We start from the raw sequence: 16,947 nt of genomic DNA, 5'->3' as shown, positions 1-16,947 counted from the left end.
GCCCGAACACTGACCTTTCCCAACCGGTGTTCCTTTCACCAACCAGGCTGAGGGGGCAGGGAGCCAGTGCCGAAGTGACAGGACAGACGGGCTTGAGCAAAGGGCTTTTCCTGCACTCTTTCAGGTCCTAAGGCGGGTGGGAAAGCATTTCTCCTCTGTCCCCACTCTTGCCTCAGAGGCAGGTAGCTCCCTACACTTCTGAAGGCCAAGCCTCTCTCTCATTTCAGGGCCTGGAGCTCCTTGGAGAAAGGCCCAGAGACGTGCCTTAGCTAGCCACTTTGTTACTCCCCAAAACCTTAACAAAAGCTGACGGCGGGGAGCAGGGAGGGAGCTAGCACAGGAATGGAGCTGGCCCCAGGGGAGAGAGATGGAGGAGATAGCTGGGCTGTGGTTAAGTCATTTATTGATTTTATTTCTAAAACCCACATAGCGCCACTTTGCCTCTTCCAGAGCTTCAAAGAGCTAATTAACCGCCCAATGAGCCCACCAGGGAAACCGAGCTTGTGGGGGAAGCAATGAGGTGAAGCCAAGGTCAAAGAGGGTTGCTAGGCCCCAGGCCCTGCCCCCATTCCCCCAGTTAAGGACAAAGAGAAAAGAGCTTGTTCTCTTCGTTTAGTCACCTGTAGTCTCAGGGCCTGGTTAGGGAAACCCACTGAACTCGCCTCCCTCCTGAGGGTTTCCTGAACCCCGCAGGCCTACGGCAGAGATACAGACGCCCTGGACGGGGCCCACAAAACCGGGCCGTGCTCCACACAGAAGGCACCGGGCGGGCCCAACCTGAAGGTGGAAAGCAGCCCAGGCCGGAGCTGCCCCCACCAGCCAGGTGCTGGGGCGGCAGGGGCGTGCTGTCCCTTAACCTCCTCCAAAGGAAGGAGAGGCTGCCAGGAAAGGCAGGCTCCACGCAGGCTCCCCAGGGGTGGTGCGGCACCGCGGCGGCAGCGGTCGGGCGAGGACCTCGCTGCCTCGTGCAGCCCTGACGTGGGTTTTTTTTCTGCGGCCACAACAGGCACCATCCACTGCCCCGCCCATGAAAGAACAAAATGGCCCGAGACCCCTGCGAAGAAGTGCTTACGAGAAGTGCAGATGGGGCACTTTTTCTCGCCCCCACCAACCCCCAAAGCCCGCAGCGCCGGCAGGCTGCAAGCAAGTCACGGGCAGAGAAAGAAAAAGCCACTTGGCGGTTTTAATTTTAGCTGCTCTGTGCCTCACAGGCAGGATTAGTTGGCTTGACCTTTAGTGCTGATGCCTCCCTAGGCCCAGGGCCTTGGTCAGGTGGCGGCTTCCAGGCAGAAGTCGCAACCAGAGCTCATGGGGGGGGGGGGTGTGGTGTGTGTGTGTGTGTGTGTGTGTGTTGGGGGGGGTGTCCAAGCCCCAGGGAAACGCTTTCAAAAGAACAGGGACCAGGGGAATGAGGGGTGATGGAGGCGAGGAGGGGGGTGCGAAGAACCCGAGTCTCAGCTAGTAAACCAGGGAGAGATGGCGGGACCACCCACACACTCAAGCTCCCACCGGCAAAGCCACACAGGGGGACACAGGTGGGAGGCTCCTTAATTAGTGTCCCAGCAGTCCCCCAGAAGAGACCGGGGCGGCTGGGGCCAGGTGCTGAATGGAGGTAAAAAAAGTAACTCTGGTGCTGGTGGAGGGAATCTAAGAAGAGAAAATGAAGAAACAGACCCAGAAAACCACACTGCTCTTTTATTCAATGGAACACCCCCCTTTAACGCAGTGTTGAATCATACACCGAAAAAAAAGCCCAGAGAAATTTCTGCAGATAAACCAGTGAAGAGAACGCGCATTATACATTATTGTCAACATAATCACTCCATGAAGAGGGAAGGGGAGGAAAAAGGAAGTAGAACGAAAAACGAGGGGCTCAAACCCTTAGACACTGCAAAACATTCAGACGTTTGGGATTAAAATAAAATTTAAAAGGAAACCTTCCAGGAAGGAGAGGAACAAATGGAATCTGAGGCAGCTTAGATGCTCAGGGAGCATGGAAAGGACTCTCCAGGGTGGCAGACGAGCCCAACGTGGCTTGGGTGGCCCCACCTAACGCTGGCAGGGGTGCCGGGATAGGTGTCGACCCAGAACCTGGAAATGAACCCACTTCTCTACAAAGGTGGCAAAGACAAAAATCTCACACTACAGAAAGAACAAAAAAAAAAAAAAAAGTCTCTGGGGTGGTCATGGCAACCTTGAAAATTTTAGAACCAAAGAACCCCCCCCTCCCGCCCCACCCCCGCAACTAGCCTGACATCAATGGCTAAAGCTTGCGCCTAAAACCATTTGCTCCCTCCTCTCCTTAGGAAGAGAAGAACAAGGAACGGAGAAAAAGGAAAGGAATCTAATTGCAGCAGAAGATCGGGGAAGAGCATCTCCTTGGACGGAGTCTGAAGAAAGGAAGAGATCAGGAAATAACAAAGGAAAAAGAAAAAAATTAATAAAAATTTCACGATATGGAGCCAGCGTGTTCCGATTCCGTCCACAAAAATAACTCAGGCTGCTTTGCCGAACCATCCTGTCCACCAGGGGCGCTGCTGAGGCTGTCTGCCTGGAAGGGTCACCAATGGGCGCGGAAAGTCCTCACTCTCATGGCTCGGGCCATCGCCGCCGCGGGGAGGGATCCTGGCGGCCCGGTTTGGGGAGAGGCAAAGGGAGTTGGGTGAGGAGAGAAAGAAGACAAAGAAGACACTCGATGCTACGGGGCGCCAGGAGAGCCCAAGCTGGCGCCCCTACTACCACCTGCCCGTTCCCAAGCGAGTCCTCAGTCGCTTGGCCCAGCCCGGTGCGTGCACACACACACATGCGTGCACACCAATCACATGCGTGCATCCCAATGTCTGGCTCCATATGGTGAGGTTCGGCGTGTGTTTAAACGAGACCAATTCTCTCTCTATATAATATATATTTTCTTAAAAAAACCGAGTCTAGTTCTGTGGTGGAGGCGGTGGGGGAGCTGGAGGCATCCCGAAGGGCGGCATGCCCGCCACCCCCATGCCCATCATGGTGACAAAGTTAGAAGGGTCCATGGGAGGCGGAGGAGGAGGGGGCGGGGCATACATCATGCCGGCGGAACCAGGCGGCGGAGGCGGCGGAGGGGGAGGGGCCCCGGGCGGCAGAGGCGGCTGGACCCCGGGGGGCAGGGGCACCATAGTGGGGTTGCCTTGCATCTGAGGGGCTCCTGGAGAAGCTGCGGCAGCCGCCTGCTGCTGTTGCCATGGCGGGATGGACCCTGTGCCAGCGCTCGTGGTGGTAGTCGTCGTATCTGGGGTGGTAAAGAAGCCCAAGGTCACACGCGCGGGGGCACACCGCGGCTCTCTGCGGCTGCTGCCTTGGGATGGGGGGGCGAGGGGCGCCTGCTCCTTGCTTGGCATGCGGTACGGTGGTGGGGGGCGGGCGGGCGGGGCGGTCCTGGTGATGGGGAGTGGAGGGGTGGGCAGGACTACCCTGGGGTCAGCCTCGAGGTCTCTGGGCTTAACAGAGTAAGCCCTTTGTCACCAATGCCCGTGGAAGGGCTGAGGGAAAGGTACCAGACACAAGAACCGGCTCTGACGTCCCTCCGCCCATCCGCCGCCACCACCGAACGGCACATTCAACCTCAAGGCCACAGCTACTCTCCCCACAGCCCGGTCCCATCCCTGCAGTCTCTCAGGCCCCAATCACATCCCTCTCCACAGCATGCAAGCACCCTCTCCACCCTGGCCCTCCGCACAGGCTCGGGCCAGCCAGCGGCTGGCAGCTCACGCAGCTCACCGAGAGCCTGGATTTCCGGCACCCTACCTACGATGGCAGGTTCCCTCCAGGTCCCCCAAGACCTCTCCCCAGACACAACCACGCCAAACATCAGCTCTCTTCCCCAAGATCCCCAGGAGGGCCAGGAGGCCCTTTCTGTTTACACCCCCAGCAGAGACCAGAGTCTCCTCCCAGGGTGTCCGCCTGCCCGCGTGAGCTGCGAGGTTCTCTTGTCCCTCTCAGCCCCACCTCCCCATCCCACCCACCCCCACAAGCCCAAAATATTCCACTCACTTTGCTGCCATGGCAAGGGGGTACTGGAAGCCATACTGCTGCTGGGCGGAGGGGGTGGCGGAGGCTGCTGCTGCTGCTGCTGCCATGGGGGAAGAGGGCCAGAGGGAGGGGGCGGGGGCTGCCCACTGGGAGGCGGCGGCGGCGGCGGCATCATGCCCATAGGCGGCGGTGGCATCATACCTGCAGGCAGGCGGAGGCGGGGGTGAGGCCTCAGGGGAGGAGAGACCGGAGACCCCACTCGTGCCCAGGGCACACCCCAAAGGGAGCAGGGGACAGGCTGTGTTACCTTTTCCTTGATGCAGGCGATAGACCCCAGAGCCCACAGGCGTACTTCCCAGGTACTGATCTTGATGGAAGGAAAGAGCAGGGACTTAGCAGGACATTGGAACCAGCCAGAGAAGATGCCCCCACCGACAGCTCGGTCGGTCACACGGCCTGCAACCGCTACCGTTCTAAGAACAGTTCTAGGACTGTTGCCCCGAAGAGGGAGGCCTCTGTCTACCCCACACAGAAAACACTTCCTGAACCAGAACAAAGTCCTGCTCCTTCTGGAGCCCGAGCCTTGGCAGGAGACCTGGTGCGACACCCAGCCACTCCGAGGGCTGCTTCCGGTTCGCAGCAACCTGATGTAACCCTTGCTTATCCCAAAGCCCCAAGGTTTCTGGTCTGACACTTACTTACCCATTGGAGGAGGGCCATGATGCCCAGGTGGGTGGGGGCCCTGGTTCATCGGTGGTGGTGGCGGCTGCATCCAAGGGGGTGGGGGTCCATTAGGGTTGTGCTGCATGGGATGTCCACCGTGCCCACCTGTCAGGCTGGGTAACGGGTGTGGGAAGCTGTGGGGGCCACCTCCGGGCCCACCAGGACCACCTCCGTGCATGCCGTGGTAGGGCCGACTCTCCGAAGGGCCCGAATTCATCCAGGGTGGGCGGCTCTGGGTGGTGGACATGAGAGACTACGTGAGAGCATTTCCCGCCAACGTCCCTGCCTGCTCCCCCTGGTGGCAACACTGTTCTTTCGGCTCTGTCAAGAGGTCCAGAACCCGAAGACGGGATCTTCCCAAAGCGAGAGATCCCCAAACATCCTGACATCCGGAAGAACAATGTTGCCAGCCACGTCCGCCAACCTGCTCTACCCAGAGCACCTGGCCACAGCGCCCCCGTCTCTGAGGAAGAGAACGGGGGACCGGGCCACAAAAACCAGCCCCTGAAACTCACCGGGGGAGGTGGGTTGTTGGCAGGAGCAGCAGGCCGAGGCGCACTGGCCAGGGGCGTGGTGGCAGGCCCAGAGGTGGAGCCCACGGATGCTGGCACAGGGGCTTCGCCCAGTTCAGCCATGAGGGACAAATACTCTTTATCCATCCGTGCTTTATCCTGAGCTGACTGGGGGTCACCAGGCCTGAAGGTGGGATAGGGAATGGAGAGAGAGAAGAGAAAAAAAAACGCCTTCATTATTAAAAAAAAGTTTTACGTTCTGAGAAATTGACAGAGTTTTGAGGAATCCAACGATCCTTCCTCAAAATAGCCTCATCCAATTTTCAGTTCTGTGCCCAGCTCTGCATCTGAGATTACCACGCGGATCTCTGCCACAACAGAGAAGACGGAGATCATACGACCACGCCAGCCACGGGAGCCAGGAAAGCACAGGCTCTTCCAAAAAACAAACTTGCATCAGATCCTACATTCCCAGTTTGAGGAAAGGAAAATATATGCAAGACGAGAGCACCTGCCAGGTTTTCCAAAGTAAAAAAAAGGAGAAAACTGTTGCCATCAAGGGCTGGTTCAAAACCGGTCAAGAATCCAGACTGCTTAGCAGCAAAAGGTAGTTAACACTGAGGCACAGTATATCCAAAATGGAAATTTCCAGTGTTCCTGAACTCAAGACGAGCCACAAAATACAGGTGTTCTGCACAAGCTGCTCCTCATCATCCTGGGCTTTAACATCACACCGTCACAGACCACATTCACAGAAAGGGAGCATCTCTCTGGTCCAAAAGTTAATAGGAACCAACCAACAACGTGCTAAAAAAAAAAAAAAAAAAACAGTTTCGTACACCACAGGCTACAAAGAAGCTCCAACTCCAGCCGCTCACCTTTGGAATTTACAATCGGAAGCAATATGGCCAGCCCCTCCACACTTGGTACACACTGTGGTATTGGTAATGCTGCGGGTCTCTGAGCTTTGCCAAGGTCTTAAGATCCTGTCAAGGAAGAAAAAACAAACACACACAAAAAGACAAAGTCATCTCAAGAGCCACAGTCAAGCTCCCTACTCCCACAGGTTCTTTAGGTCCGAGTGCACTCTCCCTCCCTTCAAAACTGATGCCACACCTGTTATCATCTTCTCGAAGGGTCCCATTCAAACGGGCCAACTCCCGAAGCTGCATCTTCCGTAGATCATTCTGGTCCTCGGGGGTCTCAATACCCTGCTTCAGGATGTTTCTTATCTAGCGGAGATGAAACAGTCAGTCACGTAAGCACCGGGGCCACTGTATGACTTCTAGCAATAGGCTTCCTTTCTGGCTGCCTCACCTGTTCCACAGCTTTCTTCACATTCTCCATGGTGTTGGCGGTAACCAGGGCATGAAGTGGTTCATCTTCTCCAGGCAACATCTGGCCATCTTTGCGCCCAACCTTCCCTTCTTTGACAGACCCTTTTCCCCGAATCATAATCTTGGCGTTACATTCCTTCTCTATGTTCTTCAAGGTGTTCCCTCTATCAGAGGCAGAAAGAACGGAGTTTTTGTATTCGCCAGGCCAAGTTCACATGCCAGAAGAGACAGAGCGGGCTGATCACACTGGCAGAAAGTGTGACAGCATGGAGTTGGATTTTCCCACCAAAAGCTCCATGACCCCCAAGTGAAGGCCAGCCATAGCAAACGATCCCCAAGATAGACTTCTCTGCAGTAAGAGGCCGAAGTTAAAGAGATTTTCTCACAGAAAGGCGTGAACTCCCACCCAAAACAGGAAGGCAAGCTATCAATTGTACCCAATGGGGCCTAAGATCGATCCATCTCACGGGGTGTCAGGAATGACGCACTGTCCCATAGGACAGCACTTACTCACCTGGGCCCAATCAGCAGCCCCACGAAGTTGATTTCTGGATACTCATCTTGTGGAATCATTACTTTATCGCTCACCCGTGTTGCTGGAGGTCTAAGAAAGAAAAGACTCATGGACTCTGCATGTTTCTGAGACGGGACACCGACATTCCACAGCTCTTCTAAACCTGAGCTTGGTACCATGTGTTAATCACACGTGATTTGGGGCAAGAGAGGAGACATGGGTACCAAAACGGTTCTACCACCAGCTCACACGTGGCCCACACGTGTCCTTGTCCCGGACCGGCCAGCCCCTCTGCTTACTTGTAATCTGCAGGCGGCTTGAAATCAGGGTTGAGGGCAACCATCTCCGTGATGAGGTTGTGCCGCTCCTCTTCGAGCTTTTTGCGGGTGCGGAACTCGCGGGTGTTAAGCCGCTTCCCCTCGCTATTGTAGATGGGCTCAGGGGAAGGGGACCTGTGGGAAACAGAGCCCCGTTATGGCTCTGCCTTCACTTTTCTCATCCCACACGGGCTAAAATTAGTCTTCCCCAGCCCCTCTGCCTCTCAGACCCTAACACAACACTCTTCGGAGGAACCGACCATAACGTGTGCTATTCAAGATCGTGTGGAGTGGGGAGAGGAAAGCTGGCTTAGCATAGGGGGACTGGGGTGTGTGTGAGAGAGGAAAAAAAAACGGTCTGGCTTCTAATTGTTGAGAAGAAAAAAGTCTGTCCTTCTGGGGGGAAATCTTTGGACTGTAAATGGCAAGGACAGTATCATCTTCTGGAGTCTTCTTGCCAAGTATGGATTTTTCTTTCGTTTTTAAAAAAGCTGTACAATATTACAACTCTACGAACCACGGAAACCCCAAGTTTAGGTAAAATGTGGACTCTTGCAGAGCTCGCGCCCTAGCAGGAAGAGTGTCTGCACCCCTACCGCAGAGTAAGTACGAGCTCTTTAACCCAATGCGACTGGGACTCAAGGCTGCTGCAGCTACTTGGCCCCACAATGGAGAGAGATGGTTCAAGGCTTCGTCTCTGCTTTTCCTTCAATGGCCTGGCTGGCTGTGTCCAAGGCCCAGGAGCCAACCTGTTTTCTGGCTGTTCGAGGTTGGGGAGTCTGGGTAGAGAAAAACGTTAAAGTGCTAAAGCAGCTTCTGCTAGAGGCTGCAAGTGCAGATTTGGTCAAGTACTTGTCTAGGGTCTGGACCTGCAAACGGCAAGGGGAAAACCTAGGATTCTCCACCAGAGTTTACAAGTCCAGAAAGCAGATTTTCTCTCTCTCATTTTTTTAAGGAGTAAAATGCTGTTGCTACAAGTAAAAAAATAGTAACGATAAAATGGTCAGTTTACCACAGCTGGATTTTGCGGTAATAAAAAAAGAGAAGTTACGCTCCTAGAATTCTGAGTTGAGATTACAAAAAGGACCATAGCTTGATATTCTGAATGAAAATTTAGTAGCAGCTGCAAGAAGGGAAGAGATCATGTGGATCAGGTTATTAAAAAAACATCCTGAAAGTAGTCAAGACTCCTATACCCTTGGTTTAGTTGAGAGAACCTTGCCTAGTTGGAGAGCAAGGACTGAACTCGGCTGCTCCCACTGTCTTCAGCCTAAAGGGAACCATGTCATACCACATTACACACACGATGGAATAAAAGGTCAGGTTTGTTCATGGCTAATGACGACTAAATGACACCTCCGTTTCTAGCATTTATATAAACTGTTGACACAATCCAATGATAGTGAACAAAAGCAAACATACCCCAGCTCATTAGACTATCAGCTTACACATTTATGTCTATAAGAGATCTTAAAAACATTTTTAACTGTGCAACTTAAGCAACATCAAAATAGCAGAAAGTGGCTTGATATTGAGAATACACCTTCTTAAGAAATAACCTTATTAAGGTAAGAAACTCATGCAATTCCCTCCAACCTGGGCTCAAAAGCAAAACCAGTCAGGCATTAGGCCCTCTTTCAAACTGAATACAAGAGAGAAGAAAACTCTGCTCTGGTTTTATTTCTAACATGCTTGACATTTCTAATTCTCACCCCACAGCTGTCTAGAATGTAAGCATTTCTAGCTAATCAACAAAACAAGTTTTACCGGTACCAAATCGATCATTTAAAAGCCTCCCCACAGTTTAACCTCTTCCCAAATTGTGGATGTGAAAGGCAATAGCTAATATTCTAGAGGTTAGATTGGCCCAACTTCTTCACTTCGAATAGGCATCACATAGATGAACTAAACTCTAATCCCAGTTCTCCAGGAAGCAAAGGTTTGTTAAAAATTCAACCTTTTGAGGAATTGCCTGGTAACCTGTTAGACATATTACTAAAGGGAAAAAGGCCAAAAAAAAAAAAAAAAAAAAAAAGAAAAAAAAAAAGCACTCAACAGTTGTGGTCTACAACCTACAATGCAAATCTTGGAGGGGGGGGAACAACACCAAAAAATATAAAACACAACCTTCCAACCAAAACCTACAGATAAAAAATAACAAATTCAATCACGTAAAATGAGAGAACACATGGAGAAATTAATTTGTTCCCTGGCAAATGGCAGCAGAAAGATGCATTGAGTGAGTGGCTTCTAAAACCATTACATCATCTTCCTGATTTAACAAGCCATTAATTGGGTAATAAAAGCCGAAAACACTAACTTTTAAAGGGAAGTGCTTTCAACTATGCTGCCTGCACTAAGAGAAACTTCACGGAGAGGGAGGCATACTGCCCTTCGATTAGACTTTAGCGGTTTGAAGTTCAACCAGTCAGTAAAATTCCTGGTTAAAAAGTTCATTTCCCTCAGACTTTTGACTTTTCAAAGGTGAGAGAAATGATAAACAGAGATGACATGACCACAGCTGTTTGAAAACCACACTCTTATAAAAAATAAAGGTGATTTAGGGTTGGTTGCTAGCCTTCCCCAGCTAGGTGAGAAATGTTCTGGCCCCTCCCAATACCCCCAGGCAATGGCCAAGGCTGAAAATTCACTGGCAGTGAAGGAAGCTGGTTAGAAATCTCACCTATTTTAAAACCATCTCAAAACCATGAGGAGGACTGCAGCAATGAGCTAACCAGGTAAGAGTTTCTGGTCTGCTCAAACTCAGTGATGCTCAAAAATATTCTTAATCCCTGCATCGTGTACCTGTGAGAAAAACTCTATACCCTCGGCTTTCCACCACAGCGGTTACTGTAAAGGCTGGTGAACGGGCCACCTCACTGTCCCTACTACGGGTGGGTAAATCAGGTGAAAATCTACATGCTTACCAATTGGAAACCAGTTGTCCATTTTCCCGTTAACTTTTTACTCTGCTAGTAATTAAGTTTCACTCCAATTTTCTAACTGATGACTAACCATACGGATTGCTAATTAAACCCTAGGCCCAAGAGTCAGAGTATTAGCAGTCGTCTTACTATGATTTCTTTGAACTGACACAATATGTTGCCACCAGTAAAACGTATTGAGAAAAAGGTAAAAGCGTTACTGTCAGCTGGTTAAAACTGTTTCCCAACCTGTCCTCAGGGTTAGGGGGGATGCCCAGGTCTCCTGTGCGCAGTTTACGAGTCAGGTCTTCTATCTGCAGTTGCACTGGAAGAAACCAGGTTAGGAAAGAAAAAAAAAGGATGGAAAAAAGACAATGTTACCAAAAAACATCTCAAATCTCAACAACAAGCATGAAGAACTCGGAGACTTTGAAAGGGACGACTGATCAGTGAACACTTTGAGGCAAAAACCCCCAACCGCCTATCGGCAGGAGTCCATTTACATCTATAGGTATTTTTCACTTCAAAATGGTTATCACTTAAGGAAGCAAACAGTTTGTTGGAAGAGGGGTTAGCGGTATAGACTGTTCACTAAGGCTAACGTCAAAGCAATTACTCGGTGTTTCACTTCTCCCTCCCCCCTCAAGGCTCGCTATACGAATGGCACCCAAAACAAAGCATGTATGTTATCACCAATACCCTGTTCCCAACCAAATTACTTTGAGGGCAAGACTCTTGAGAGTTTACTTTTTGTCATTAAGTATTAAGCAAAGCCCAAAATGAAATCCAATTAACATGGGACAAGGAAAAATAGCAGTTGAGCAAAGATCATTTTCATTGATACCAGATTCAAAATTCCTTAAACAAGTAAGACATTTAATAACCAATCCAATACCTCATAAACAGTTCGTTATACATACTCTTTCCGTACAACCCGATCCGTACTAATAAGGATCTCCCAATACCTGTTGCTTTTGTTCAAATCTTCATATACCTTAATAAACCAGTAACCGTGAGATGTTAACAAGTCTGTCTTCAGACTCGCTCCTCATGAGGAGTGTAAAAGGCAGGGGGGAGAAAATAGAAGTGTGGGTCAAGGAGAATGTGTGTGGCCCTCAGACCTTGACAAATAAGGCTGTACGTGAAAAAGAGAGGAGGGTTTCACAGAAGTTCAATGACTCCAGGGAAACGTTACCCGGCTGATTTCTCAAGATAATGGAACTGCAGAGCAAGATCACTTTCTTCAGCGTGCTGAAGAGTCACCTGTGTCTTACCTTTGTAGCAGCTGAGAGTTGTGAGCAGGCATCTCTAGTAAGGGCAAGTCTTAACCGGGTTGGGTTAAAGTTGAGTTGGCTCCAAAAACAGGATTAATACAGGTCTAACCCAAGACATCCTTCTAATTTTAAATACATCCCCCAAGGCTATACCGTATATCCACTCCAACTCCAGAGAAGGGAAAATCCACACTCATATCAAGAGATGATACTTGGGGGCATCGTACAAGGCAGCGTGTACAATGAGAGACAAGATGAACGAGATCTGTGGATCCCTAAGCTCTTCTATGCCAGGAAAGTGCTGACTTGACGGTCAAGTATTAAGTTCAAGAACTCAAGTGAAAGTCCCCTTCATGGGAGCAGGCAGTCCTCCTAACTACGGTAGGGATGTGGGGTCTGACCTGAGGAAATAACTGGAAATTAAACCCAAAGTTTGGGATCTTCCTTGGAGCTGAGATCTATACTGGCCTCAGCTTTGACTCCATCCACTTGGATTATAGCTGTAAACAGCCCTTCGGGCTCAGTGCATTAACTCCCTACACAGGAAGAGAACTGGAGAACTGCAGAGAAGTTTGCTTTTCCCCATTTTCTAAGACTGCTTGTGTTTTGGGAACATTATCCCACTAGGAACATTTCGCAAGGTTGTAAAGACCCGGAACGATCCAGTGTGAGATGAAGGGGTGGGTGGCAGTAGATTGGAACAGTGGGGAAAGAAGAAATATTAGTACGTGAAAACAAGATAAACAATTCCAACACCTCAAAACTCTTGGCAGTTAAAAAAACGAGATTCAGATCCTCAAGAGTAACACATGCCAGCCTTGAAGCTTTTACTTATGAAGGCTCCAGACTCATAGGCCTAGGCAGCCTTTGCCCTAATTTACTCCAAAGGGGATGTTTATCTGGTTAGTAAGAAATATTTCCAAGTGAACTTTTCAGAGACAGCTGCAGATACATGAATAAAAGTGAAACTTGCATTAAAAACCTTGTATTTGAAAAAAGGTAATTTTAAGATTAACTTCATTTACATTGTGGACAGTCATTGTTAATTCTTGAAATTTCCCATCAGTTAAGATCTTTTATCCTATCACCTCATTCCATATCCAAGTAGTATCCCTTTCCCAGCAGAGTTCTTTGATAGTAAATAGTAAAAGAGCCCTCGTTTTAAGACAGCTCTCCAAAGACCAAACCAGAAAAGATGCTGAAGGAAAGGTTAGATTCAACAAAATGGTAAAAAGGGGTGCACTGTGAACACTTTCAGAGCCAGTCTTTGATTAAATTAAGGTTTTTTCTTTTCAGAAAGTACCTATAAAAAAGTAAAAGACCACATTTGAAGGGGAGGAGGAATATGAAATTATGGTGAAAACCCATGCTGTGAAAAAGGTACTTCGTTTATAATACCTGCAGTGTTCTCCACTGGGGCCGTGTCCAGAGAGGCAGAAGACGCTCACCTCACAACTGGCAACGAGCAGCAGCTGAAAAGGGCAGGTGGGGTGCTGGACTGGGGGCTACCCTCACTCCTAAAGTGGGTGGGTCCCTCTACCTTCCTGGCACTCATGGAGAACACTGCTGTTACAGACAGACCAAAACAAGGAGCTGCAAACCCAGGACTTAACACAGCAAAAACTGATGGATTATGTCAAAGTCGAGAATGAACACCTGATACCTCATCTTAAAAAAACAAGACTTTAAGGTCTCAAACTTACAACACGCAAAATGTCGCTCAGAATAAACTGTAACAATCTGAAAACGCATTTGGGTGCAGAACGTGTATTTACCTATATAAGCTCTTTCTTGTTCCCGAGTAAGTCCGGGGGGGATAACCGTAGGCATTCCTGGAATCACCGTCTTCTGTTCCATCGTATCTTGGTTCCATCGGCTCCTCTTCCGCTTCTTACTTGGGAAGTCTACAGGCAGACAAGGTCCATCAAATGCAAATATAAACCAGCGAATTATAAACAAGCAGATCAGGACACTGCACACAACCTCCGCAGACCGGGAGCCTGAGAACTTGACCTACGACATTTTATAAATGGCAAAAAATAAAAACAAACCCGGGAAATCAGAGACACGTAGCCACTACAAGGGTATCTGGACCTGGGTCCGAAAAGGTAACATTTCACATTTATAGTATGTCCAGGGAAACTGTGAGGTACGTAAACAATCTAATAAATCTCTACGTCTAAAGTTTCAGACCTACATCAACCGTGGATGTCGCAGAAGCCAAAGTATACTGAATAATCAGGCTCGTACAATAATATTGAAGAAACCGTTGTTTCTTCCCACGTCCCCCTCCCCACCAGTCACCTTTCCAAATTGGCCAGAACTCAGCGAAACCAATGATTTACTAAGTGAAAAAGCCCAACTTTTCAACAAGATTAGTTTTTTCTTCATCAGTTTGGCCAAGATAAGCAACCTTCCTGGCCAATTAGACACTCAGTATCTGACGTATCAAAAATTCAACAAAGAGCAAGCTATACGACAGCCACCAAGTCCTCCTCCTCCGATACAACGGCGGGAACTCCCTACACTTTTAATACACACAGATCAGTTCTACTTCCCAGGGGGTGCAGGCCCAGGGGCAAAGCCCCAACACTAAGGGGAAGCATTATCAGACTTCTCTACAGTAAATGAACCGAGACTAGGAAAAACTTCTCTCCCTCCAAAAGGAGCATAGGCCTCAACCGCACCCTGAGGAGTTCCAAACTTTCTATCACTGTAATGAAAGCCTTGCCTCGCTGTAGAAAAAGCCGCCTCCTTGCTACTTTTCTGCTTTTTGGGGACCGGTCTACAACCAGGAAGGAGGCGCTCCACGTCATCAGTTGACCCTTTCACGCTTTCCTGACATGCACACCCACCACCCCGTCCACCAAATCAACTCACTCCACGCCCTTCTCCTACACCAGGGGCTAGAACACAACACAGACCACCCCCCACCCCCCCGCCCCGCCAGATTTTAGTCGGGCCGCGGAGCCCGGCCACCACACTGCGCCTGCGCACAGCAGCCCTTGGCCCTCCCCGCTCCCTCCAGCGCGCGTGCGCACTCGGGGCCCAAGAACCGGGCCGCGCGCCCCGTGGCGCCTCCGCCCGGGGCCTCCCCGTGCGCGCGCGCGCCCCTGCCGCGTGCAGCCGCCGTCGCCGCCGCCGCGCGCCCCTCAGGCGGCCGGGCCCGTCCGCGCGACGCCTCTCGCGCTCTCTCGGCCCGACTCACCTCCTCCGCCGCCGGCCGGGCCCGGCTGCTGGTCCTGACGCGGCGGCTGGGGTGGCGGCAGCTGCGGCGGCGACACGCGCTGGTAGAGCGGCGGCGGAGGGGGAGGCTGCGGCGGCGGGTACGAGGAGCCTGGGGAGGGCGGCGGCGGCGGCGGCTGCTGGGGAGGCGGGGGCGGCGGCGGTGGCGGCGGCGGCAGCGCCGCGAAGGGGAAGGCCGCGGTCAGGGCCCCCACCGAGCCCACGGGCGGGGGCGGCGGCGCCCCGGGCACCAGCAGCCCCGCCCCAGGCCCAGGAGCAGGCGGTGGCCCCGGCTCGAAGCCCCCTTTGGGCCCGGAAAGGGGGGGGAGGCCGGGGGGGCCCAGCTTACCCAGCGGCGTGGCGTTCGCTCCGGTCGCCATGGTGCCCCCGGGGACCGGCACCGGTGGCTCCTTTTAGGTGGCGGCGGCGGCGACGGCTTCTTCGCGAACCTTCCGGGGGGAGGGGACCCGACTGCGCTGCCGCGGAGCGCGCGGAACCCGTCCTCTCACGCGGCGGGCGGCGGCGGCGCGAGACGCACAAAGAGGGAGGAGAGAGGGCGCCGCGGGGGCGGGCCGGGGGCGACGGGTCCGAGGCCTGGATTGGGCCGAGCCGAGGCAAGGGGGTCGGAATCGGCGGCCTCCGATTGGCGGAGCCTTAGCCCTTCTCGATGCACGCTGGGATTGGCCGGACCGTTAGGCCAGGCGAAGAAATGGCGGACGAGCCTGGCGAGCTAGGAGGTGTCGCAGCGCGCACTTCATTTGTTACTGCGCGAACTGAGCTCAGCGTCCAGAAAGGAGGGGATAGGGTGGGGCAAGCTCTGTGACGTAAGAGCCAAGGGCTTTCTCATTGGTTGAAACTGATTGAGTCAATCACCCTTGGTTGCGTCGTAGTCTCATGGGATTGGCTGTCGCTTGTTCGATTCTTTTTCTACTCCCCTCCCCCGGGGAGCAGTTTCGCTGGGATTAAGCGAGAGGTCGCGGCGGTAAAGCCGCGGCTGAACGAGATTTACGGTGGGGGAGGAGTGGAGAAGGAGCGCGCGTGCGCAGTTGGGACAAAGCTTCCTCTCCGCCCTTCGCTTCATAGTCGACCCTGGGGTCCGGCGCGGAAGCCCTAAGTGACGTCAATTCTCGATTCCCATGGTAACCCGGAACTGGGGGACGGGGGGAGGGGCCGGCGCGCGCCCGTAAACAGGATCCGTTGACTAGCCGCAGGTAAAAAGGGACTTCCTGTTTTCTTAAAAGAAGAAAGAAAATAAGCTATAAAATAGCCTTTTTGAAAGGTTGAAAGCAATATCTGAGCCGACAGAAGAACACATAATCCGAGGCGACAACAATATAAAGTCAATTCCAAAATTAATTTACATACACATTGCGTTTCCATTCGAATCTCAATTGGGTTGGGGTGATTACATCATCTTATAATCCTAGAATTATGAAAATAGTGGGGAAACTTGTCAACGAGGTCGAGAAGGAACTTGCATTTCAGACGGTACAAACAATATAAAAGACACCATCATGAAACGATGTAATATTGTAGGAAAGACCGATGAGGGCAGCAGGAAGAGACTGGGAATAGATTCCCCCATATGTAGGTAGATTCCGTAAAGAAAAATTTAGCTAATAAATGGTATAGAGTGCTAAATTAGACAATAAAACAGGCACGGAACACGATGTAGGACACTATCAGAGTCATGTAGAGATAGAGACTTTTAGGAAGACAAGAAACTCAGACTAATAAAAGATGACCACCAAAGAAATGAAAACTGTATGATAAAAGCAGACAGTAATACATCAGGAAAATATGTTTGCCACACATGATAAAGAGCTTATATGGAAAGAAGTCTTCAAAGTTAATGGGGGGGGGGGTGGCACCTGGGTGGCTCAATTGGTTACGCTTCTGACTTCAGCTCAGGTCATGATCTGGTTGGTGAGTTTGAGTCCCCGGTTGGGCTCTGTGCTGGCAGCTGAGCCTGGAGCCTGCTTCTGATTCTGTGTCTTCCTCTTTCTCTGTCCCCCTCCTGCTTGCTCTCTGTCTCTGCCTCTCCCTCAAAAATAATAAGTATTAAAAAAATTTTAATGAATAAATGTTAATTTTTTTTTTTAATTAATTAGAGGGG

General features: G+C 51.2%; 1 protein-coding gene across 12 annotated transcripts; it reads right to left on the bottom strand.

The window, feature by feature from the left end:
* Positions 1-1,677: 1,677 nt before the first annotated feature.
* Positions 1,678-15,606, bottom strand: SF1 (splicing factor 1). 12 transcript variants are annotated; one of them, XM_086677010.1, is made up of 14 exons: positions 14,815-15,606; positions 13,382-13,510; positions 10,582-10,657; positions 7,391-7,543; positions 7,092-7,181; positions 6,558-6,741; positions 6,357-6,472; positions 6,119-6,226; positions 5,244-5,424; positions 4,708-4,981; positions 4,313-4,372; positions 4,027-4,206; positions 3,061-3,265; positions 1,678-2,625 (listed from the first exon to the last, which is right to left on the bottom strand). In XM_086677010.1, exons 1-14 carry the CDS (start codon positions 15,209-15,211, stop codon positions 2,496-2,498), a joined length of 2,283 nt encoding a protein of 760 aa, XP_086533136.1. In that variant the 5' UTR covers positions 15,212-15,606; the 3' UTR covers positions 1,678-2,495. The 12 variants fall into 12 exon arrangements, with proteins under 12 accessions (XP_086533136.1, XP_086533137.1, XP_086533126.1 ...); XM_086677011.1 differs by having other exon boundaries at positions 15,181-15,604; XM_086677000.1 differs by lacking the exon at positions 3,061-3,265 and having other exon boundaries at positions 4,704-4,981.
* Positions 15,607-16,947: the final 1,341 nt, after the last annotated feature.

This window comes from Puma concolor, chromosome D1, assembly GCF_028749965.1.
Source record: "Puma concolor isolate L17-30 chromosome D1, mPumCon1.1.hap2, whole genome shotgun sequence".
Taxonomy (NCBI): Eukaryota; Metazoa; Chordata; class Mammalia; order Carnivora; family Felidae; genus Puma; species Puma concolor.
This window is presented reverse-complemented; position numbering and strand designations above follow the sequence as displayed.